This window comes from Entelurus aequoreus, linkage group LG23, assembly GCF_033978785.1.
Source record: "Entelurus aequoreus isolate RoL-2023_Sb linkage group LG23, RoL_Eaeq_v1.1, whole genome shotgun sequence".
NCBI lineage: Eukaryota > Metazoa > Chordata > Actinopteri > Syngnathiformes > Syngnathidae > Entelurus > Entelurus aequoreus.
The window spans coordinates 37,290,717-37,316,436 of NC_084753.1; the positions used below are offsets into that span (position 1 = coordinate 37,290,717).

Sequence of the window (25,720 nt, forward strand, 5' to 3'; positions counted from 1 at the left end):
AAAGACCGTTCACCTAACCCAAGGTTCATAAAGCTTATATATTTTTAAAAAGTTACGTACGTGACGCGCACGTACGGTACGGTACGTGTTATGCTAGCTCCTAGCTCCTCTGCTAGCTCCTAGCTCCATAGAACGCGCCAATACAATTCAAACACATGATCAACACACACAATCACTCAGCCCAAAAGACCGTTCACCTAACCCAAGGTTCATAAAGCTTATATATTTTAAAAAAGTTATGTACATACGCAAAAAAAAGCCAAAGCTGCATACTCACAGTAGCACGTCTGCGTCTTTGTCATCCAAATCAAAGTAATCCTGGTAAGAGTCTGTGTTGTCCCAGTTCTCTACAGGCGTCTGTGTATCCAAATCAAAATCCCTCCTGGTTAGAGTCTCTGTTATCCGAGTTCTTCCATCTTGACTGCATCTTTCGGGAATGTAAACAAAGAAGCGCCGGCTGTGTACTGTTGTGGCTGACTACGTTCGAAAAATACGTCCATTTCGCACCGACAACTTTCTTCTTTGCTTGCTTGGCTTCCTTCTCCATAATGCAATGAACATGATTGAAACAGATTCACGAACACAGATGTCCAGAATACTGTGGAATTATGAAATGAAAACAGAGCTTTTTCGTATCGGCTTCAATGTGGAAGGCATACCCGTGTTCGCCGGGCTACGTCACGCGCATACGTCATCCGCAGAGGCGTTTCGAACCGGAAGTTTAGCGGCAAATTTAAAATGTCACTTTATAAGTTAACCCGGCCGTATTGGCATGTGTTATAATGTTAAGATTTCATCATTGATATATAAACTATCAGACTGCGTGGTCGGTAGTAGTGGGTTTCAGTAGGCCTTTAAAGTCTCATGCTGGGTTAAAAGCCAGGGAATAAAAATGGGTTTTAAAAAGGGTCTTAAAAGTAGCTAAAGAAGGGGCCTGTCTCACAATGAGAGGGAGATCGTTCCAGAGTTTGAGACCCGCAACAGAGAAGACCCTGTCTCCTCTGAGCTTGCGCTTTGGTTTGGGTACCTCCAGGATCAGCTGATCAGCTGGCCTGAGGGACCGGGTGGGGGCATAGAGGTGGAGCAGCTCAGAGAGGTATGGTGGGGCAAGACCACGTAAGGATTTAAAAACGAGTAAGATTTTAAAATGGATTCTAAAAGACAGGCAGCCAGTGGAGTGCGGCTAAAACAGGAGTAATGTGCTCTCTTTTCCGGGCGAGAACCATGGACTCTGACTTGGAGGTGCTGATTCTCATTCCAGTCACTTCACACTCTGCTGTGAACCGATCAAGTGATAGCTGAAGATCCTGGCCAGATGAAACCATCAGGACCACATCATCTGCAAAAAGCAGAGACCTAATCCTGCAGCCACCAAACCAGATCCCCTCAGCGCCTTGACTGCGCCTAGAAATTCTGTCCATAAAAGTTATGAACAGAATCGGTGACAGAGGGCAGCCATGGCGGAGTCCAACCCTCACTGGAAACATGTCCGACTGACTGCCGGCAATGCGGACCAAGCTCTGACACTGATCATACAGGGAGCGGACCGCCACAATAAGACAGTCTGATACCCCATACTCTCTGAGCACTCCCCTCAGGACTTACCGAGGGACACGGTCAAATGCCTTCTGCAAGTCCACAAAGCACATGTAGACTGGTTGGGCAAACTCCAATGCACCCTCAAGGACCCTGCCGAGAGTGTAGAGCTGGTCACAGTTCCACGACCAGGACGAAAACCACACTGTTCCTCCTGAATCCGAGGTTCGACTATACGGCGTAGCCTCCTCTCCAGTACACCTGAATAGACCTTACAGGGAAAGCTGAGGAGTGTGATCCCACGATAGTTGGAACACACCCTCCGGTTCCCCTTCTTAAAGAGAGGAACCACCACCCCGGTCTGCCAATCCAGAAGTACCGCCCTCGATGTCCATGCGATGTTGCAGAGTTTTGTCAACCAAGACAGCCCCACAGCATCCAGAGCCTTGAGGAACTCCGGGCGGATCTCATCCACCCCCTGGGCCTTGCCACCGAAGAGCTTTTTAACAACCTCAGCCCCAGAAATAGGAGAGCCCACTACAGATTCCCCAGGAATTGCTTCCTCATAAGAAGACGTGTTGGTGGGATTAAGGAGGTCTTCGAAGTATTCCCTCCACACATTCCCAGCAGACCCTCACAATGCGTTTGGGCCTGCCAGGTCTGTCTGGCATTCTCCCCCACCATCGCAGCCAACTCAACATCAGGTGGTGATCGGTAGAAAGCTCCGCCCCTCTCTTCACCTGAGTGTCCAAAACATGAGGCCGCAAATCCGATGATACAACTACAAAGTCGATCATGGAACCACGGCCTAGGGCAGGGGTCGGCAACCTTTACCACTCAAAGAGCCATTTTGGCAAGTTTCACAAATTAAAGAAAATAATGGGAGCCACAAAAAAATGTTTTTAATTTAAAATGAGAAACACCGCATACAAAGCTTAAATTGCTTTGTGCTATGTTAACCAGGGGTCTCAGACACACGCACCGGCACGCACTTTAATATGGAAATTTGATGTTAGTACGGCCCGCAAGTTTTGAATGAATGGCGCTTGATAGCGTCATACTTGCCAACCCTCTCATTGTTTCCGGGAGACTCCCGAATATCAGGGCGTGATGGCACTGCTTTTGGCGCCCTCTACAGCCTGCCCAAACAGTGTACCTGCTCGACCACATGTAGAATGCAGCTTCAGCTTGCTCACGTAAGTGACAACAAGGCGTACTAGGTCAGCAGCCACACAGCTTGCACTGACAGTGGACGTATAAAACAACTTTAACACTGTTACGTTACAAATATGCGCCACACTTTGAACCCACACCAAAAAAGAATGACAAACACATTTCTGGAGAACATCTGCACTGTAACACAACATAAACCCAACACAACAAATACCCAGAATCCCATGCAGCACTAACTCTTCCGCTCAACCGACGCACGGAGGGGGGGGGATTGATGTGTGGGGGGGTTTGGTGGTAGCGGGGGTGTATAATCTAGACCGGAAGAGTTAGGGCTGCATGGGATTCTGGGTATTGGTTGTGTTGTGTTTATGTTGTGTTACGGTGGGATGTTCTCCAGAAATGTGTTTTTCATTCTTTTTTGGTGTGGGTTCACAGTGTGTCGCATATTTGTAACGTAACAGTGTTAAAGTTGTTTTATACGGCTACCGTCCGTGTAAGCTGTGTGGCTGATGACTAAGTATGCTTTGCTGTCTCCTATGTGTGCAAGTAAAAGCTACATACAATATGTGGCCGGGCTGGCACGCTGCTTGTAAACGCTATAGAGGACAATTACTGCATTGCAATTAGGGCACGCCCTTAATTTAGTAATTAGAGTGAAAATAGGATTATATTTGCCCTGGGAGTTATCTAGGAGAGGCACTGAGATCCATAAGTCTCCTGGGAAAATCGGGGAGGTCGGCAAGTATGCAGCTGAGCCGCATCAGAGGCTCCGGAGCCGCGGGTTGCTGACCCCTGGCCTAGGGTGTCTTGGTGCCAAGTGCACATATGGACATCCTTATGCTTGAACATGGTGTTTCTTATGGACATCTATTATGGGCTATGTTATGGTGTGGTGAAAGTATCCTCTGCATTTGACCCATCCCCATGTTCAACCCCTGTGAGGTGAGGGGAGCAGTGAGCAGCAGCGATGGCCACGCTCCGGAATCATTTGGTGATTTAACCCCCAATTCCAACCCTTGATGCTGAGTGGAGGGAGGAAATGGTTCCTATTTTTATAGTCCTTGGTATGACTGGGCCGGCCGGGGTTTGAACTCACGACCATCCAGTCTCAGGGCGGACACTAACCACAAGGCCACTTGATACTTGATAAAAAACTGAATTTTTCAAAATATTTTTTTTCTGTCTTGTCTTGTTTGTATGCAAGGTTTTACTGCTGTGTTTATTTTAATTTTATAACTTGTTATGTTGGTTATGTAATTCACGTATGTACAGTGTGATTATAACATCTTGAATGTCAACATGGTGACTGATGAGACCCTCTTGGACATCATCAGAACATACACCGGTGCAGGACAATATCTCATGTGACTGAGCAAAGTTCGACTTTTCTAAAGCATGCGTTTGTCTTCTTGTGTCCTGCAGATGTCTGTGAAGAACATATTCTCCCTGAGCAGCAGGAGTGGACCTCCAGGATAGAGCAGGAGGAGCCGCAGCCCCCCTATATTAAAGAGGAGGAAGACCTAAAGCCGCCACACATCAAAGATGAAGAGGAGGAGTCGCAGCCCCACCACCATAACAAGGAAAAAGAGGAACACAGCGACGATCTTAAAGGACTGGAGGAGGTTGATGTCACCAAGATGCCAGTGACTGGTGTCCCTGTGAAGAGTGAAGGCGATGAGGTCAAAGGTGAAAGTGAGGAGAAGAGAGAGGCGGAGCCTCCAAGCAGCAGCTCAACTCAACACATGACAACAGAAGCTGATGGAGACCACTGTGGAGGATCACAAGCAGACAAGCTCTTAGCTCCACTATCAGATAGTGAGGACACAACGTCACACTCTCCTGACACTGATGATGAAGACTCTAAAGATGATAAGACATGTCACACTGACAACACACACTTCACATGCTATCTCTGTGACAAAACCTTTAGTAATTGCTATCGGGAAATACACATGAGAAAGCACACAGGGGAGAGACCTTTTTCCTGTTCAAAATGTGGTAAAAGCTTTCAACGAAACGACATGTTGAAAGACCACATGAGAACACACACTGGAGATAAACCTTTTTCCTGCTCAGAATGTGGTAAAAGTTTTGTAAAAAGTAGCCATTTGAAAGTGCACATGAGAATACACACTGGAGAAAAACTTACAAAAGATAAGACACGTCACACTGACAATACACGCTTTAAATGTTCTCACTGTGACAAAACCTTTAGATACCGTAGTGTTCTAATAAGACACGTGCGAAAACACACTGGTGAAAAACCTTTTTCCTGCTCAGAATGTGGTAAAGGTTTTGCACAACGTGTCGCTTTGAAAGTGCACATGAGAATACACACTGGAGAAAAACCTTTTTCCTGCTCAGAATGTGGTAAAGGTTTTGCACGACGTATCGCTTTGAACGTGCACATGAGTATACACACTGGAGAAAAACCTTTTTTCTGCTCAGAATGTGGTAAAGGTTTTGCACAACGTAGCTCTTTGAAAGGACACAAGAGAATACACACTGGAGAAAAACCTTTTTCCTGCTCAGAATGTGGTAAAGGTTTTGCACGACGTAGCTCTTTGAAAGTACACAAGAGAATACACACTGGAGAAAAACTCAATAGCTGTTCAATCTGTGGTAAAACCTTTGCAGAAAAAAGCCATTTAAAAGTACACATGACAACACACACTGGAGAAAAACCTTTTTCCTGCTCAGAATGTGGTAAAGGTTTTGCACAACGTGTCTCTTTGAAACGGCACATGAGAATACACACTGGAGAAAAACCTTTTTCCTGCTCAGAATGTGGTAAAGGTTTTGCACAACGTAGCTCTTTGAAAGGACACAAGAGAATACACACTGGAGAAAAACCTTTTTCCTGCTCAGAATGTGGTAAAGGTTTTGCACGACATAGCTCTTTGGAAGGACACAAGAGAATACACACTGGAGAAAAACTCAATACCTGTTCAATCTGTGGTAAAACCTTTTCAGAAAAAAGGCATTTAAAAGCACACATGACAACACACACTGGAGAAAAACCTTTTTCCTGTTCAGTATGTGGTAGACATTTCGCCCGGAAACGATATTTGGATGAACACATGCAACGACACACTGGAGAGAGAACAGTTTCCTGCTCAGAATGTGGTAAAGTTTTTATACACTTATGTCAATTAACAGTCCACATGAGAACACACACTGGAGAGAAAGTGTTTAGTTGCAGTGTGTGTAATGAAAGATTTTCTTATGAGAAGCAATGTAAGAAACACAAGTGTGCTGGTGAGAACAGCAGCAGCAAATGAAGATGCAGGATTTGAAATAAACTGTCAAAACTTTGTTAAATTTGACTTTCTAACAACATCAGCACATGTAACATATAATGACTGTCTCAGAATCCTGCTCGGAAAGCCCATTTAAACTGATGTTTAAAGGCCTACTGAAAGCCACTACTACCGACCACGCAGTCTGATAGTTTGAATATCAATGATGAAATCTTAACATTGCAACACATGCCAATACGGCCGGGTTAACTTATAAAGTGCAATTTTAAATTTTCCGCTAAACTTCCGGTTGAAAAAGCCTTTGGAGGATGACGTATGCGCGTGACGTAGCCAGGGGTACAGAGGTATGCCTTCCCCATTGAATACAATACAAAAAAGCTCTGTTTTCATTTCATAATTCCACAGTATTCTGGACATCTGTCTTGGTGAATCTTTTGCAATTTGTTTAATGAACGATGGAGACTGCAAAGAAGAACGTTGTAGGTGGGATCGGTGTATAGCGGCTGGCTGTAGCAACACAACAAGAAGGACTTTGAGGATAGCAGACACGCTAGCCGAACGACCTCACCTTGACTTCCTCCGTCTCCGGGCCGCCAACCGCATCAATGATCGGGTGAAGTCCTTCGTCGTACCGTCGATCGCTGGAACGCAGGTGAGCACGGGTGTTGATGAGCAGATGAGAGCTGGCGTAGGTGCAGAGCTAATGTTTTTATCATAGCTCTGTGAGGTCCGGTTGCTAAGTTGCTAAGTTAGCCTTAGCGTCGTTAGCAACAGCATTGTTAAGCTTTGCCAGGCTGATAATTATTAACCGTGTAGTTACATGTCCATGGTTTAATAGTATTGTTGATCTTCTGTCTATCCTTCCAGTCAGGGATTTATTTATTTTGTTTCTATCTGCTTTTGAGACAGATGCTATCACGTTAGCTCATGCTAAAGAGCTTCGTCGATGTATTGTCGTGGAGATAAAAGTCACTGTGAATGTCCATTTCGCGTTCTTGACTCTCATTTTCAAGAGGATATAGTATCCCAGGTGGTTTAAAATACAAATCCGTGAGCCACAATAGAAAAAGGAGAGAGTGTGGAATCCAATGAGTCAGCTTGTACCTAAGTTACGGTCAGAGTGAAAAAAGATATGTATTTCACTGCATTCTAGTCCGTCACTCTAACGTTCTTCATCCACAAATCTTTAATCCTCGCTCAAATTAATGGGGTAATCGTCGCTTTCTCGGTCCGAATAGCTCTAGCTGCGTTGAAAACAATAGGAAAATATGAGGAAGTAAACAACTGACAACGTCACGCTACTTCCGGTACAGGCAAGGTTTTTTTTAATCAGAGACCAAAAGTAGCGAACTTTATCGACGTTGTTCTATACTAAATCCTCTCAGCAAAAATATGGCAATATCGCAAAATGATCAAGTATGACACATAGAATGGATCTGCTATCCCCGTTTGAATAAAAAAAAATCATTTCAAAATGTATATGTAGACTGCAGGGGTCCAAGAATGATCTTATTATACAGATAACCAATCCTAGGTGTAATTCTGTTAGGTACCAATCCTGTATATGGAAACACTGGTATCTGTGCCTTTTATAGAATGTGTAGACGCATTTGTAAAGTATATATACACTACCGTTCAAAAGTTTAGGGTCACATTGAAATGTCCTTATTTTTGAAGTAAAAGCACTGTACTTTTCAATGAAGATAACTTTAAACTAGTCTTAACTTTAAAGAAATACACTCTATACATTGCTAATGTGGTAAATGACTATTCTAGCTGAAAATGTCTGGTTTTTGGTGCAATATCTACATAGGTGTATAGAGGCCCATTTCCAGCAACTATCACTCCAGTGTTCTAATGGTACAATGTGTTTGCTCATTGGCTCAGAAGGCTAATTGATGATTAGAAAACCCTTGTGCAATCATGTTCACACATCTGAAAACAGTTTAGCTCGTTACAGAAGCTACAAAACTGACCTTCCTTTGAGCAGATTGAGTTTCTGGAGCATCACATTTGTGGGGTCAATTAAAGGCTCAAAATGGCCAGAAAAAGAGAACTTTCATCTGAAACTCGACAGTCTATTCTTGTTCTTAGAAATGAAGGCTATTCCACAAAATTGTTTGGGTAACCCCAAAATTTTGAACGGTAGTGTATATATATATATATATATATATATATATATATATATATATATATATTAGGGCTGCAACTAACGATTAATTTGATAATCGATTAATCTGTCTATTATTACTTTGATTAATCGATTAATAATCGGATAAAAGAGACAAACTACATTTCTATCCTATCCAGTATTTTATTGGGAAAAAAACAGCATACTGGCACCATACTTTTTTTGATTATTGTTTCTCAGCTGTTTGTAAATGTTGCAGTTTATAAATAAAGGTTTATTAAAAAAATAAATTAAAAAAACACAACAAAAAAACTCTGCGCATGCGCATAGCATAGATCCAACGAATCGATGACTAAATTAATCGGCAACTATTTTAATAATCGATTTTAATCGATTTAATCGATTAGTTGTTGCAGCCCTAATATATATACAGCAGCTGACAGGCTCCAGCAACCCCCGTGACCCCGAAAGGGACAAGCGGTAGAAAAATGGATGAATGGATATATATATATTAATATATATATATATATATATATATATATATATATATATATATATATATATATATATATATATATATATATATTTTTTTTTATTTTTATTTTTTTTATTTATTTTTTTTATTGCGACTTTTATTCATTTATTAGATGTCTTGTACTGAATATGCACAAGCACTGTTTTTTAATATTATGTGATAATGCCTTTTGTACTGTATTTTGTTTAGTTTATTTCCCGTATGTGATTGTATGTCGACTTGGACATTAGAGTCTGCAATTAATTTTCATTGATTGATATAACGTGTGACATCATTGTTGTGTGTTTAACACAATCTTGTTAATATGATTCTAACATTTACAGATTAGATATATAATTAAATTAGTGCTTTTTACAGTCAAGTATATGCAGTAATATACAACATTGTACTTTTATTCAAAAATAAACGCAACGATTTGACTGAAAAGGTGAGAATAAACAGTACAAAAGATATACAATAAAACATTCTTTGTGTGTATTGATATTCCTAATTCATCTTTATACTCATTCATAATAGTGTTTTTATGTAGTTTTTTTTAAAGATATGGAATTGTTACATATTTTTTTATTTCTAATCGTAAATGATTCCATAGATGAACTCCTCTATATGATATACATATTTGTTTTACATGTGTTCATACCTTTGCTTTTGAGTACACATAAATCCCTCTTCGTTCATATTTACTGGTTCACATCTGAAAAATATATACAGTAGCTGAAAGAAGATGGAAGAATTATTTCTGGAAGGTTATGATTGATGGATTTGTTTTTGAGAATCTTCATTTGTGAATAAATAAAAAACTACCAGTGACAATTATTGTGTTTAAAACATTCTCATATTGTTTTCACTTTCTTATAATCCCCAAAATATACATTTCAGAAAACATGGGCACGTTTTTCGAATGTTAGGGACATGCCAATAACGTACATCATCCCACAGAACTTGACTTTATATGCATTCATCAAATAAATGTATGGTTGATTCTATGTCCCCATCACAGAAAGTGTCGTCTTCAATCGCAACAAGTCTTAAAAACATGTTTAAAGAGTACATTCCTGTTTTTCAAATGAACTTTGTTTGCCTTTCGACAAATGGAAGTTTTAGGCAATTTGTATAATTATTTTTGATTTTGTTCCAGAGAAAATAGGAATCGAGTTAGAATTTGATCTAAAAGGGAAAAAAGACTTTAGCAAAGAATTGTCAAATGTTAGAGTTGGAAAGTTTGACGTGTGTTATATTGTGGTCACCCACCAAAAGCCCACAGAGTTCTCCAGTCAGCTGTCTGAAAAAGATGATCTGCTGTATTTAGAATATTTCAAAGTAAAGCCTTCATCATTTTTAAAAAAATTAGTTTTGGTCTATTAACAATAACATCTTTATTAAATAAAATACCTCTATAACTTACTTATAAAGTAAAAGTCACAAAAGCACTCGTCACGGGATTTCCCAAATGCTGTCCTATGGCCGACACCACATAGTAAAGTACAGTGGGTGGCGGTATGAACCCAAGAGTAACAACAACAATGATAAATAAAGTTGCCTGGTTTTCTCGCGAGATTTGACAGCACTGCGCGTGAAAGGAAAAGACCAAGAAACGGCAAGATGGCGTTCGACGGAGAAGACTTATTGTGGTTATGATAGTACTTTGTTCTTAATCCGTACGTACATGTACACATATATGCTGTTTAATAGTGCAAACTTCGTTAATATTTGTTTGTGTCGGATAAATTAGTCCGAGCGCACTTTGACGCTCCTCGTGTTAGCTTAGCTTAGCGTGCTAGTTAGCTTATCGTGTTAGCTGCTAACAAAGAGAGGCGGAAGTGATCAAAACACATCGCTAAGCAGAGATCAAGTGTGAGTGTAAAGTGTTGTGATTGTGTGAAAATGTGCGAAAGAACGATAGCAGAGTACGAGGAGGAACTACTGGACGCTGTTTTCGAAGAATATGAAGTTTTGTCACAAAGAACAGGTTTGTTTACTTACACTATATTGCCAAAAGTATTTGGCCACCTGCCTTTACTCACATATGAACTTCATCATCATTTCTTTGTATTCCTTTCATGAAAATGCATACATACGCACTTTCATTGTTTGTTGTTTCTTATACATTTCCATGATCAGAAAGGAGCAGATGGAAGAATACTATTCTTATATTCATCTGCCCCCTTTTTAACACAAATTATTTTAGATGACTTTATGACTGTTCCCTCCACCAACACCCGAACTCCAACATACTTTTTGTATTTCGTTTAAGCATTTTCACAATGACACGTCCAATCAAAATCAAAAATCCGTTTGATATAATTCCAGTTGTCTCTTTTTGTAACTCTTTTTAAAGGCCTACTGAAAGCCACTACTACCGACCACGCAGTCTGATAGTTTATATATCAATGATGAAATCTTAACATTGCAACACATGCCAATACGGCCGGGTTAACTTATAAAGTGCAATTTTAAATTTCCCGCTAAACTTCCGGTTGAAAACGTCTATGTATGATGACGTATGCGCGTGACGTCACCAGTTAAACGGAAGTATTGGTACACCATTGAATCCAATACAAAAAAGCTCTGTTTTCATCTCAAAATTCCACAATATTCTGGACATCTGTGTTGGTGAATCTCTTGCAATTTGTTTAATGAACAATGGAGACTGCAAAGAAGAAAGTTGTAGGTGGGATTAGGCAGCAACACAACCAGGAGGACTTTGACTTGGATAGCAGACGCGCTAGCCGACGCTAGCCTCCGACCGCACGGATGATCGGGTGAAGTCCTTCGTCCTTTCGTCGATCGCTGGAACGCAGGTGAGCACGGGTGTTGATGAGCAGATGAGGGCTGGCGCGCTAATGTTTTTATCATAGCTCTGTGAGGTCCCGTTGCTAAGTTAGCTTCAACGGCGTCATTAGCAACAGCATTTTTAAGCTTCGCCAAGCTGGAAAGCATTAACCGTGTATTTACATGTTCATGGTTTAATAGTATTGTTGATTTTCTGTCTATCCTTCCAGTCGGGGATTTATTTATTTTGTTTCTATCTGCATTTGAGCCCGATGCTATCACGTTAGCTCCGTAGCTAAAGTGTTTCGCCGATGTATTGTCGTGGAGATAAAAGTCACTGTGAATGTCCATTTCGCGTTCTCGGCTCTCCTTTTCAAGAGGATATAGTATCCGAGGTGGTTTAAAATACAAATCCGTGATCCACAATAGAAAAAGGAGAAAGTGTGGAATCCAATAAACCCTTGTACCTAAGTTACGGTCAGAGCGAAAAAAAAATACGTCCTGCACTGCACTGTAGTCCTTCACTCTCACTTTCCTCATCCACGAATCTTTCATCCTCGCTCAAATTAATGGAGTAATCGTCGCTTTCTCGGTCCGAATCGCTCTCGCTGCATTGTAAACAATGGGGAAATGTGAGAAGCCTTTCAACAGGTGACGTCACGCTACTTCCGGTACAGGCAAGGCTTTTTTTTATCAGCGAGCAAAAGTTGCGAACTTTATCGTCAATGTTCTCTACTAAATCCTTTCAGCAAAAATATGGCAATATCGCAAAATGATCAAGTATGACACATAGAATGGATCTGCTATCCCCGTTTAAATAAAAAAAAATCATTTCAGTAGGCCTTTAAATTCAAATATATGCTTGCAACTTTTTAAGTCTTTCTCTAGAGAATTCCATTAGAGATGTCAGATAATATCGGACTTCCGATATTATCGGCCGATAAATGCTTTAAAATGTAATATCGGAAATTATCGGTATCGGTTTCAAAAAGTAAAATTTATGACTTTTTAAAACGCCGCTGTGTACACGGACGTAGGGAGAAGTACAGAGCGCCAATAAACCGTGAAGGCACTGCCTTTGCGTGCCGTCCCAGTCACATAATATCTACGGCTTTTCACACACACAAGTGAATGCAAGTCATATTTGGTCAGCAGCCATACAGGTCACACTGAGGGTGGGCGTACAAACAACTTTAACACTGCTACAAATATGCGCCACGCTGTGAACCCACACCAAACAAGAATGACAAACACATTTTGGGAGAAAGGCAGCACGGAAGTAGAGTGGTTAGTGCATCTGCCTCACAATACGAAGGTCTTGAGTAGTCCTGAGTTCAATCCCAGGCTCGGGATCTTTCTTTGTGGAGTTTGCATGTCCTCCCCGTGATTGCGTGGGTTCCCTCCGGGTACTCCGGCTTCCTCCCACCTCCAAAGACATGCACCTGGGTATAAGTTGATTGGCAACACTAAATGTGAATGTGAGTGTGAATGTTGTCCGTTTATCTGTGTTGGCCCTGTGATGAGGTGGCGACTTGTCCAGGATGTACCCCGCCTTCTGCCCGAGTGCAGCTGAGATAGGCTCCAGCATCCCCCGCGACCTCGAAAGGGACAAGCGGTAGAAAATGGATGGATGGATGGATTTTGGGAGAACATCCGCACCGTAACACAACATAAACACAACAGAACAAATACCCAGAACCCCCTTGTAGCACTAACTCTTCCGGGACGCTACAATATACACCCCGCTACCTCCTACCCTCTATTTATTCAGGAGTTCCCTAGTTAACATCACTGAGGCTGCCTCTAAAGGGAGTGGTCACGCACAATACGTGATTATTCAGAACAGAATGTGCTGGGGGCCTTGGGATTTCGCCTTGTCTTTGCTTTGTCTGCGTGCTGTCGTCTTATCTTCGTTGAGGTACTTGAAGTCTGTCCTTGCATCTTGTAATCTTCCACTTGCAGTGGAAGATAACAAGTTGTGTGCCTTTGCACAGATAGAAAAGTACAACTTGAGAACAATAGATAATAACTATAGCAACGGCCTTTAAGCATAAGAGTTGTGTGAAACAACTGCTCTAGTTGGAGCTTCGCTTCTTAAAAGTCACCACTGTCCTCCTAATATTTGCATATTTTGTAGATCTCTGTCCGCAGGGATAGCTGGGATACATTAAAGTTACGTCCACATCACAGACATGCTGACAACGCTCCAGAGCAGGGGTCACCAACGCGGTGCCCGCGGGCACCAGGTCGCCCGTAAGGACCAGATGAGTCGCCCGCGGGCCTGTTCTAAAAAAAAAAAAAAAAAAAAATTTAAATTAAATCTACATAGAAAAAACACAAGATACACTTTCAATCCGTGCATCAACCCAAACAACCTCCCCCATGCACACTCATCCACACCCACTCACACAAAAGAGGTTATTTCTTTCTGCTACCAATATTCTGGTTCCCACAACATAGACAACACATCTGCAAGGGACACAGTCCCTGAAGCACACATGATTGTATAGGCTGCTGGTCCACTAACATTTTCATTAATTACTATTTTTTATGTAATTATTTTTATATTGTTTTACTTTCTTTTTTATCCAAGAAAATGTTTTTTATTTATTTATCTTATTTTATTTTATTTTTTAAAAAAGGGCCTTATCTTCAACAGACCAGGTTGTCAATGAAATTAGATTTGTTTAAAGGGTTTTTTAAACCAGGCCCAGTCCAGATAATGTCCAAGTCGGACTCAGCAACACACACCTTCATTCATGTACACAGAAAAAAATTACACAACAGATTGCATATAATTTATAAACAAAATTACATTTTCAAAATAAGCATTTATGTACAGTCCAGATTATGTCCAGGTCACTCAAATTAGGGAACACAACAACAGATATCATATAATCTATAAACATAATTATACTTTCAAAATAAGCCTTTGAGGACTTCTCATCTTTTTTTTAATGTTTTTTGGCATCATTATCGTTTTCAACCATGTAACTTTCTAAAGTTAGAAAATACTGAATAAATGTTTTAAAGAAAGTAATACTAAGTGAATATCTGTTTTAGGCCTTAAAAATAAACATTTTACTGAGTACTATAATTAAATTGACTAAATCATGATTGTCAATGAACTCTCCTAAAATAACAGAAACCACATTAAGCTTCATAAACAAACCAATCCTTAAACACATTTTTTCAACTTCCACCCAAAACAAAGACACAATATGACAATACCAAAACAAATGCAGGGTGGATTCAGGCTCCTGACAACAAAATCGGCAATCATCTGACTCTGTCATATTCCATAATTTTAACATTTTCCCTGTGGGTAAGAAGTTATAAATAATTTTAATTTGAAAATAACGATTTTGCACATCGATAGTGGTTTTATAGATTAGTTTGAATATGGCATCCCATGGCAACGGGCAGTCAAAAAAGTCCTCCCATTTTCCATTTATGTTGTATGAGGCAGCCTTCAAAGATTTCTTTATTAAATAAAAATTATATATTTTTCTATTTATTTTAGTTCCTTTTTGCCAACTAGAATTTCTTATTAGAGGTTTACAAACTAATAATTTAGTAGTTCCATAATTAATTATTTGTTTCCATCTTTTCCCAATTACTCCAGTTAGTTGATAAAATGAAAAGCTTGAGCAAGCATCACCATACATAGCTCTGAATTCATCATACTTCATAATTTTACCATTCTCATTGATAATATCATTGACAAAAATGATTCCTCTTTCAAACATATTTTTCCAAAAGAAAGGCTTTCCATCTATTACAATATTAGAGTTCATCCATATTAACTGCTGCAAAATATCGTCTCTTTTTTCTGGCACATAAAATTGAAAACACCACTATGAGTGGATTGTTTCCTTTATGAACCCCGCCATGTTTCCCAGCAGACTCTCTGGGAGGGGATCACTTGTAAAAAAGGATACAATTTCTTTTGATACAGTACATGTTTTTTGTCCAACAGGACATTTGTGTACCACTCAATGTTTAAATACATCTTTGGAACAATTGATGCTTTTAAAGACAGACACATAGCTTCAAGGTTGAGAAGTTTCAGGCCCCCATATTCATACTCTTTGTACAAAACCTTTCTTTTAATCTTTTCTGGTTTGCCGTTCCAGACAAAATCGAAGACCCTCCGCTCATAAATCTTAAAAAAGTTTTGTGATGGAGCTGGTAATGACAAAAACAAATAAATAAATTGAGGAATAATTAACGAGTTGGCAATAGACATTTTACCATACAAGGTTAGGGATTTCCCTTTCCATAATTGCATAATTTTGTCCAGCTTTCTTAGTCGATTATCATAATTTACTGAGCCTAGATCTTCCAGATTTTCTGGGACAACAACACCAAGTATGTCAACTGGTCCATCTGTCCACAAAACAGGCACTTTGCATTCCATTCGAAAGGACGTTCCCTTTAGATTTCCGATCCTTAACATTTTACATTTATCATAATTAAGCTTAAGGCCAGATTGCTGTGAAAATATGTCCAAAAGATTAAGAAGGTTCCGCAAACAATGAGGAAAAATCTTATCTTTGTGAATCAGCCTTTTCTGACATGAACTTCATCAAGAACAAACACAGAACACGCCTCACTGATGCACATCTGCAAGACTCACTCAGAGTTGCAGTGTCAAGTTACACACCAGAGTACAACACACTAGTTAACAGCATGCAATGCCAGGCTTCCCACTAACTGACAAAGAAACAGATAACAGATTTGGTGTCCAGTTCAAAGTGTGACATGATTTAAAAATTTGAGAGTTTACTTTTGTATTTTACATGAGTTATTATTTGTACAAACATGGTGCAAAGTAATTCATGATTTGTTAAAAAATGTTAGTGGCTAGCTAGTTAAAATGGGATATTGTGATTTCACAAGACTGTCTTAGAAGTGATCATTTGAAAATGTTCAATTTGAAAAATGTGCACTTAGAGAAAATATAAAAATAAAGTGTTGCATATTGATATTTATCTGTTTCTATATATATTTATTGTGAGAAATCATTAAGATGATCAGTGTTTCCACAAAGATATATATCATTAATTATTAATAATAACAGAGTTAAAGGTAAATTGAGCAAATTGGCTACTTCTGGCAATTTATTTAAGTGTGTATCTAACTGGTAGCCCTTCGCATTAATCAGTACCCAAGAAGTAGCCCTTGGTTTCAAAAAGGTTGGTGACCCCTGCTCCAGAGAATGGCATGTGTCTTGTTTCGGCACCGCTGTTTTCGGTGATCCAAGTCTTTTTGCGAAGGCTGACTTTATGGTGCAATATTAGTCAACAAGGCAAACATAGCAGGCTGCATATATTCATACTATAACTACCTGCCGGTGGTAATGTTTTATGTATGTGTGGTTTTGATTTGACTTGTAATTTTGTCTGGGGAAGCATGGAGAGAAAAGTGTTTGCATTGGAGGTAAAACCTGTTCAAATTGTGCTGTTTGTTAGCGTAAGATTGGCAATAAAAGTTAAAAATAGTGTCAGTGTTTGTGTGACTTCTTCTGGAGGCTACAATACATATTATTTCTTAAATTTGTATTCACGTAAAAAAATATGTTTTTTTCAAGCTGTGGCGGCTATGATTTTGCCGTGGCGGTGCGCCACATTCAGTTACATGAAGGAGAAACCCTGATGCACAGCTTTGTTTGATGTTTTTCATAAAAACAATGCAGTTTCAGACACAATATTTACGAGAGGTTGATGTTTGTAACAATGTGTAGGAGAAAGTAAAGAAATATCCCTTTCTTTGTTGATGAGCATGAGTAGGTGGCGGTGGGGGTGCGACCTTCTCTCATGACTGATCTGGAGGATGACTGTGAAAAAATGATATTCCGCTCCGTTTGTAAAAATGTGTATCAACATGTGTATACAAAACTCACACGGTCACCGTGACTTATATTGACTACATTGTAGTCAATATAATTTATAGTTTCATGGCTAATTTCACTTCCTGATTCTGACCCACATGCATCAATAAGTGAAAGTAAACATGTATTGTCAATCATCTTTCAATAAGTAAAGTAGTCAACACTTGATTTATGAAAAGAACATAAAGGTGACTGACTTTCCTTCAGCGTGTCGTAGATGGTCTCCAAGTGAATGGGAGCTGTGCTCTAAAGAGGAATTGTTGATGGAGATACTCCATAAAAACACCACATAGTAAAATATGTTTTGGTAAGAGTTCATTTTGGCCCAGCCATCAAAACCTCTTAAAAGAGGAGAAACCGGTTTGATTTTATTACAAAAAGAAGTTATAAATGTTTTTAACCATTTTTGAGATTTTTTTTTCATGCTATTTAACTAATGGTTAGGACTATACCATTACAAGGTTAAAGTTAGAGGTAAGGCGTGTAGTAACACCGAAGGAAATTTGATTTGTCCCCCCTGCCCCTACCTGTGCACTCCTCATTTGAATGTCTTGCATTTAAATGCAAACCCCCTTTCTCCATGACAATACTCCTGATCTACCGACCTCCCAAACCAAACTCTGCTTTCATCCCAGAGATACATGACCTTCTCACCACACTCTGCACAACCTCAGCCAATATTGTAATACTTGGAGATATTAACATTCATGTCAACACCCCCTCCTGCCACTCTGCTGCTGAGTTCCTGCATCTTTTAGATTGCCTCAACCTGACACAACATGTTGATGTTCCAACACACACCAGGGGCCACACTCTCGACCTGGTCATTACCAACTCTGTCCCCATCAGCAACCTCTTGGTGTATGACCTGGGTGTGTCTGACCACAAGGCCATTTCAATGGAGCTGCTTTTCATGTCCCCCCTTGAAAATCCCAAACGCCAAATCAGTTTCAGGAATATAAAAAACATTAACCCGGACACCCTGGCCGTTGACCTTCAGCATCTCTCCTCTGTCAACTTCCCATCAGTCACTGAGTCAGTAGACTTCTACAACACTTCGCGGAGCAGCCTCCTAGACCTCCATGCCCCTGTCAAAATCCGAACAGTCACCTTCATGCGTTCAGCCCCCTGGTACACAGACGAGCTGCTGAAAATGAAGAGAGCGGGGCGTGTCTTTGAACGGCGTTTCATGGACTCAGGACTCACTGTTCACAAAATAGCCTATCGAGAACACCAGAAGGCCTATTCAAAGTGCCTCAGTGATACACGGTCCCGGTTCTACTCCAATATAATCAAAAATAGCCCTGGAAACTCCAAGCAACTTTTCTCCACCATAAATCATCTCCTCAAACCCCAAACTCACCTACACTCGGACACCACACAGAAGCAATGCAACAATTTCATCTCTTTCTTCAGGACTAAAGTAGAAAACATCCGCTCCTCTCTCTCCACCCCCCCTGGCCCCCCTGTCCCAACTGTCAACCCTCAGCCTGGGACCACCCAGCCTCTTTGCTGCTTCACAGACATCACGCAGAGAGAGGTTGAGGGTATCATGAGGAAGATGAAACCCTCCACCTGTATCCTGGACCCCTTTCCCTCAGCCCTGGTAAAAACGCACACCCCTGCCATAAGTCCTTTGATCACCAAAATCATTAACCACTCCCTCCAGGCTGGTCAGGTCCCCACTGTCCTGTAAACTGCAGTCATCAAACCACTCTTCAAAAAGCCCAGTCTAGACCCAGAAGTGCTGGCCAACTACCGACCGATCTCCAATGTTCCATTCCTCTCAAAGGTGCTGGAAAAGGTAGTTGCTGCCCAACTTCATGATCATCTTAAAACCAACAACATTTATGAAAAGTTCCAGTCTGGCACGGAGACTGCTCTGGTCAGGGTCACCAATGACTGCTGATGCCATCTCTTCTCATCCTCCTTGGCCTCACTGCAGCATTCGACACTGTTGATCACCGCATCCTCCTACACCGCCTACACTCCACCATTGGACTCTCTGACACTGCCCTAAACTGGTTCACGTCCTACCTCACCAAAAGAACAGAGTTCGTCTCTCTGGGAGAGGCAACGTCGGACACACTCTCTGTCACCTGTGGTGTCCCTCAAGGATCAGTCCTCGGCACCACCCTTTTCACATTCTACATGCTCCCCCTTGGCCGTGGCATCAGCCAGCACGGAATATCATTCCACTGCTATGCTGATGACACTCAACTCTACCTGAAAACAAACCCAACCCCCTCTGCAGCCCTGCCATCATCCACACTTACCAACTGCCTGGAGGAGATAAAGGCGTGGATGAAACACAATTTTCTTCGACTAAACAGCTCCAAAACTGAAGCTATTCTAGTCGGCACTCCACATCAGACTCAGTCATACACCATCGCCAGCATCACCTTCTCCGGCCACGACATTCACCTCTCATCCTCAGTCACTAATCTGGGTGTTAAAATGGACCCTCACCTGACCTTTGAGGCTCATATAAAACAACTGTGCAAGACCTCCTTCTACCACCTCAGGAACATTGCGAAACTCCGCCCCTCACTCACTCTCTCTGATGCCGAGAGGCTCGTCCACGCCTTTGTCTCCTCCAGGCTCGACTACTGCAACGCACTTCTTGTCGGGATCCCCAGCAAGAACATTCAGAAGCTGCAGTACATACAAAATAGTGCTGCTAGGATCCTGATGAGAGTGCGGAAATATGACCACATCACCCTAACTCTCAAATCCCTTCACTGGCTTCCTGTTCCACTCAGGATTGAATTCAAAATCTCCTTACTAACTCACCAGTGCCTCCATGGAAATGCCCCCGTCTACCTTAAAGAACTGCTCACCCCCAAATCCTCCACACGACACCTCCAGGCTAACTTCTTCCAACCTCCAAGGACAAAGCTACGGACTATGGGAGATCGGGCTTTCTGCTCCGCTGCTCCCAGTCTGTGGAACGCTCTCCCTGACCACCTGAGGGCACCTCAGACTGTGGATGCTTTTAAAAAAGGCTTAAAAACCCATCTTTTAAAAAAAGCCTTTTTATAGATTTTTATAGATATGCATGCTGGTTCTAGCTATTGGGCTGTTTCTAGTTTTATATTTTATTTATTTTTATTATCTTTTATTATTATTATTATTATTATTATTATTACTATTTTCTTTTTCTTTTTTTTAGCACTGTGGCACTTAGGGGTTGTTTGCTCAACGTAAAGTGCTTTTTACAAATAAAATCTATTATTATTGTTATTATTATTAGTAGGTTGACAAGTATACAGAAAAAAATGGTTACTCACTTTACACCAGTGGTTTATAAAGTTCTAATTTGGTCTTTAGGAATGTTTTGATCAATGCTGGCTCGTCCTTAAAATGGCTTATGGCCGGGACAATATAAACTCTTTCCCATGTTTTTATTGGATGTTTAGTTACACACTGTTGGCACAACACAAAGGAAAACACCCATTGTGTTTACTGTGTTAGTTAAGAACTACTTTTATTGCCACTTAATCTTATCTACTTATTTACCCAACAGACCAGCAGCCCCCCCACATCAAAGAGGAAGAGGAGGAAGAGTTGATCACTCAAGCAGGAGAGTGTCTTCTAGGGCAGGAGGAGGCTGATCTCACCAAGTTTCCACTGACTGTTGTCTCTGTGAAGACTGAAGACCATGAAGACAAACCACCTGAGTCCTCACAGCTTCATCACAGTCCGAGTAAGCACAACATCCACATATCATCTAATACAATGTTTGTGACACATGTTCATCCAGGTACCACAGTTATGACTAAAAGTGGATATACTGTATACCATACCATACCAACTTTATTTATAAAGCCCTTTAAAAACAACCACAGTTGAATAACAAAGGGCTGTACACCACAAAGAAATACAGGCAAAGGACAGACTAAAAAATAACATTTAAAACAGAAGTAAAATACACATTGAAAAAGCAAATACAAATTACCCTTAGAACAATTTGTTAGATAAAAAGTTAAAAACAGTTTAAAAAGTTAAAAACCGTTTAAAGTCTCATGCTGGGTTAAAAGCCAGGGAATAAAAATGGGTTTTAAAAAGGGTCTTAAAAGTAGCTAAAGAAGGGGCCTGTCTCACATGGAGAGGGAGATCGTTCCAGAGTTTGAGACCCGCAACAGAGAAGACCCTGTCTCCTCTGAGCTTGCGCTTTGGTTTGGGTACCTCTAGGATCAGCTGACCTGAGGGACCGGGTGGGGGCGTAGAGGTGGAGCAGCTCAGAGAGGTACGGTGGGGCAAGACCACGTAAGGATTTAAAAACGAGTAAGATAATTTTAAAATGGACTCTTAAAGACAGGCAGCTGGTGGAGTGAGGCTAAAACAGGAGTAATGTGCTCTCTTTTCCGGGCGAGAACCATGGACTCGGACTTGGAGGTGCTGATTCTCATCCCAGTCACTTCACACTCTGCTGCGAACCGATCCAGTGAGAGCTGAAGATCCTGGCCAGATGAAACTATCAGGACCACATCATCTGCAAAAAGCAGAGACCTAATCCTGCAGCCACCAAACCAGATCCCCTCAGCGCCTTGACTGCGCCTAGAAATTCTGTCCATAAAAGTTATGAACAGAATCGGGGACAAAGGGCAGCCATGGTGGAGTCCAACCCTCACTGGAAACGTGTCCGACTTACTGCCGGCAATGCGGACCAAGCTCTGACACTGATCATACAGGGAGCGGACCGCCACAATCAGACAGTCTGATACCCAATACTCTCTGAGCACTCCCCTCAGGACTTCCCGAGGGACACGGTCGAATGCCTTCTCCAAGTCCACAAAGCACATGTAGACTGGTTGGGCAAACTCCCATGCACCCTCAAGGACCCTGCCGAGAGTGTAGAGCTGGTCACAGTTCCACGACCAGGACGAAAACCACACTGTTCCTCCTGAATCCGAGGTTTGACTATACGGCGTAGCCTCCTCTCCAGTAGTACACCTGAATAGACCTCACCGGGAAGGCTGAGGAGTGTGATCCCACGATAGTTGGAACACACCCTCCGGTTCCCCTTCTTAAAGAGAGGAACCACCACCCCGGTCTGCCAATCCAGAGGTACCGCCCTCGATGTCCATGCGATGTTGCAAAGTCTTGTCAACCAAGACAGCCCTACAGCATCCAGAGCCTGGAGGAACTCCGGGCGGATCTCATCCACCCCCTGGGCCTTGCCACCGAGGAGCTTTTTAACAACCTCAGCCCCAGAAATAGGAGAGCCCACTACAGATTTCCCAGGAACTGCTTCCTCATAAGAAGACGTGTTGGTGGGATTAAGGAGGTCTTCGAAGTATTTCCTCCACCGATCCACAATATCCGCAGTCGAGGTCAGCAGAACACCGACCTCACCATACACGGTGTTGACAGTGCACTGCTTCCCCTTCCTGAGGCGGTGGATGGTGGTCCAGAATCGCTTCGAAGCCGTCCGGAAGTCGTTTTCCATGGCTTCCCCGAACTCCTCCCATGTCCGAGTTTTTGCCTCCGCGACCGCTGAAGCCGCACACCCCTTAGCCTGTCGGTACCTGTCCGCTGCCTCCGGAGTCCTATGAGCCAAAAGAACCCGATAGGACTCTTTCTTCAGCTTGACGGCATCCCTCACCGCTGGTGTCCACCAGCGGGTTCTAGGATTACCGCCATGACAGGCACCAACTACCATGCGGCCACAGCTCCAATCAGCCGCCTCGACAATAGAGGTGTGGAACATGGTCCATTCGGACTCAATATCCAGCACCTCCCTCGTGACATGTTCAAAGTTCTTCCGGAGGCGGGAATTGAAACTCTCTCTGACAGGAGACTCTGCTAGATGTTCCCAGCAGACCCTCACAATGCGTTTGGGCCTGCCAGGTCTGTCCGGCATCCTCCCCCACCATCGCAGCCAACTCAACACCAGGTGGTGATCGGTAGAAAGCTCCGCCCCTCTCTTCACCTGAGCGTCCAAAACATGAGGCCGCAAATCCGATGACACAACTACAAAGTCGATCATGGAACCACGGCCTAGGGTGTCCTGGTGCCAAGTGCACATATGGACAACCTTATGTTTGAACATGGTGTTTCTTATGGACATCTGTTATGTGTTATGTTATGGTGTGGTGAAAGTATCCTCTGCATTTGACCCATCCCCATGTTCACCCCCGGGGAGGTGAGGGGAGCAGTGAGCAGCAGCGATGGCCACGCTCGGGAAGCATTTGGTGATTTGACCCCCAATTCCAACCCTTGATGCTGAGTGGAGGGAGGCAATAGGTCCTATTTTTATAGTCCTTGGTTTGAACTCACGACCATCCAGTCTCAGGGCGGACACTAACCACAAGGCCGCTTGATACTTGATAAAAACTGAATTTTTCAAAATATTTTTTTTCTCTCTTGTCTTGTTTGTATGCAAGGTTTTACTGCTGTGTTTATTTTAATTTTATAACTTGTTATGTTGGTTATGTAATTCACGTATGTACAGTGTGATTATAACATCTTGAATGTCAACATGGTGACTGATGAGACCCTCTTGGACATCATCAGAACATACACCGGTGCAGGACAATATCTCATGTGACTGAGCAAAGTTCGACTTTTCTAAAGCATGTGTTTGTCTTCTTGTGTCCTGCAGATGTCTGTGAAGAACATATTCTCCCTGAGCAGCAGGAGTGGACCTCCAGGATAGAGCAGGAGGAGCCACAGCCCCCCTATATTAAAGAGGAGGAGGACCCAAAGCCGCCCCACATCAAAGATGAAGAGGAGGGGTCACAGCCCCACCACAATAACAAGGAAAAAGAGGAACACAGCGACGATCTTAAAGGACTGGAGGAGGTTGATGTCACCAAGATGCCAGTGACTGGTGTCCCTGTGAAGAGTGAAGATGATGAGGTCAAAGGTGAGAGTGAGGAGAAGAGAGAGGCGGAGCCTCCAAGCAGCAGCTCAACTCAACACATGACAACAGAAGCTGATGGAGACCACTGTGGAGGATCACAAGCAGACAAGCTCTTAGCTCCACTATCAGATAGTGAGGACACAACGTCACACTCTCCTGACACTGATGATGAACACTCTAAAGATGATAAGACATGTCACACTGACAACACACACTTCACATGCTCTCTCTGTGACAAAACCTTTAGTAATCGCTGTCGGGAAATACACACGAGAAAGCACACAGGGGAGAGACCTTTTTCCTGTTCAAAATGTGGTAAAAGCTTTCAACGAAACGACATGTTGAAAGACCACATGAGAACACACACTGGAGATAAACCTTTTTCCTGCTCAGAATGTGGTAAAAGTTTTGTAAAAAGTAGCCATTTGAAAGTGCACATGAGAATACACACTGGAGAAAAACTTAAAAAAGATAAGACATGTCACACTGACAATACACGCTTTAAATGTTCTCACTGTGACCAAACCTTTAGATACCGTAGTGCTCTAATAACACACGTGCGAAAACACACTGGAGAAAAACCTTTTTCCTGCTCAGAATGTGGTAAAGGTTTTGCACAACGTATCTATTTGAAAGTGCACATGAGAATACACACTGGAGAAAAACCTTTTACCTGCTCAGAATGTAGTAAAGGTTTTGCACAACGTATCTCTTTGAATGTGCACATGAGAATACACACTGGAGAAAAACCTTTTTCCTGTTTAGAATGTGGTAAAGGTTTTGCACAACGTATCTCTTTGGAAGTGCACATGAGAATACACACTGGAGAAAAACCTTTTTCCTGCTCAGAATGTGGTAAAGGTTTTGTACGACATAGCGATTTGAAAGGACACATGAGAATACACACTGGAGAAAAACTCAATACCTGTCCAATCTGTGGTAAAACCTTTTCAGAAAAACACCATTTAAAAGCACACATAACAACACATACTGGAGGAAAACCATTTTCCTGTTCAGTATGTGGTAAACATTTCGCATGGAAACGATATTTGGATGAACACATGCAACTCCACACTGGAGAGAGAACAGTTTCCTGCTCAGAATGTGGTAAAGTTTTTACACAACAAAATAAATTAAAAGTACACATGAGAACACACACTGGAGAGAAAGTGTTGAGTTGCAGTGTGTGTGGTGAAAGATTCTCTTATAAGTACCAGTGTAAGAAACACAAGTGTGCTGGTGAGAACAGCAGCAGCAAATGAAGTTGCAGGATTTGAAATACACTGTCAAAACTTTGTGAACTTTTACGTTCTAACAACATCAGCACATGTAACATATAATGACTGTCTCAGAATCCTGCTCGGAAAGCCCATTCAAACTGATATTTAAATGTATATGTAGACTGCAGGGATCCAAGAATGATCTTATTATACAGATAACCAATCCTAGGTGTAATTCTGTTAGGTACCAATCCTGTATATGGAAACACTGGTATCTGTGCCTTTTATAGAATGTGTAGACACATTTTTAAAGTATATACTGTATATATATT

General features: G+C 41.8%; 3 protein-coding genes across 4 annotated transcripts in view; 2 read left to right on the forward strand and 1 right to left on the reverse strand.

The window, feature by feature from the left end:
• Nucleotides 1-6,007, forward strand: part of LOC133640590 (oocyte zinc finger protein XlCOF6-like) — a 30,125-nt gene extending 24,118 nt beyond the window's left edge. For both annotated transcript variants that reach the window (XM_062034095.1, XM_062034094.1), the window contains exon 3: nucleotides 4,132-6,007. In XM_062034095.1, coding sequence (XP_061890079.1) covers nucleotides 4,132-5,990 — 1,859 coding nt within the window. In that variant the 3' untranslated portion in view covers nucleotides 5,991-6,007. The remainder of the gene's footprint in view (nucleotides 1-4,131) is intronic.
• Nucleotides 1-25,720, reverse strand: part of LOC133640585 (oocyte zinc finger protein XlCOF6-like) — a 404,169-nt gene that overhangs the window by 213,628 nt on the left and 164,821 nt on the right. The gene's annotated exons all lie outside the window — the stretch shown is intronic.
• Nucleotides 10,209-25,704, forward strand: LOC133640620 (gastrula zinc finger protein XlCGF57.1-like). The gene is made up of 3 exons (XM_062034143.1): nucleotides 10,209-10,604; nucleotides 20,827-21,006; nucleotides 23,908-25,704. The coding sequence occupies exons 1-3, from the start codon at nucleotides 10,520-10,522 to the stop codon at nucleotides 25,428-25,430; spliced, it is 1,788 nt and encodes a 595-aa protein (XP_061890127.1). The 5' UTR covers nucleotides 10,209-10,519; the 3' UTR covers nucleotides 25,431-25,704.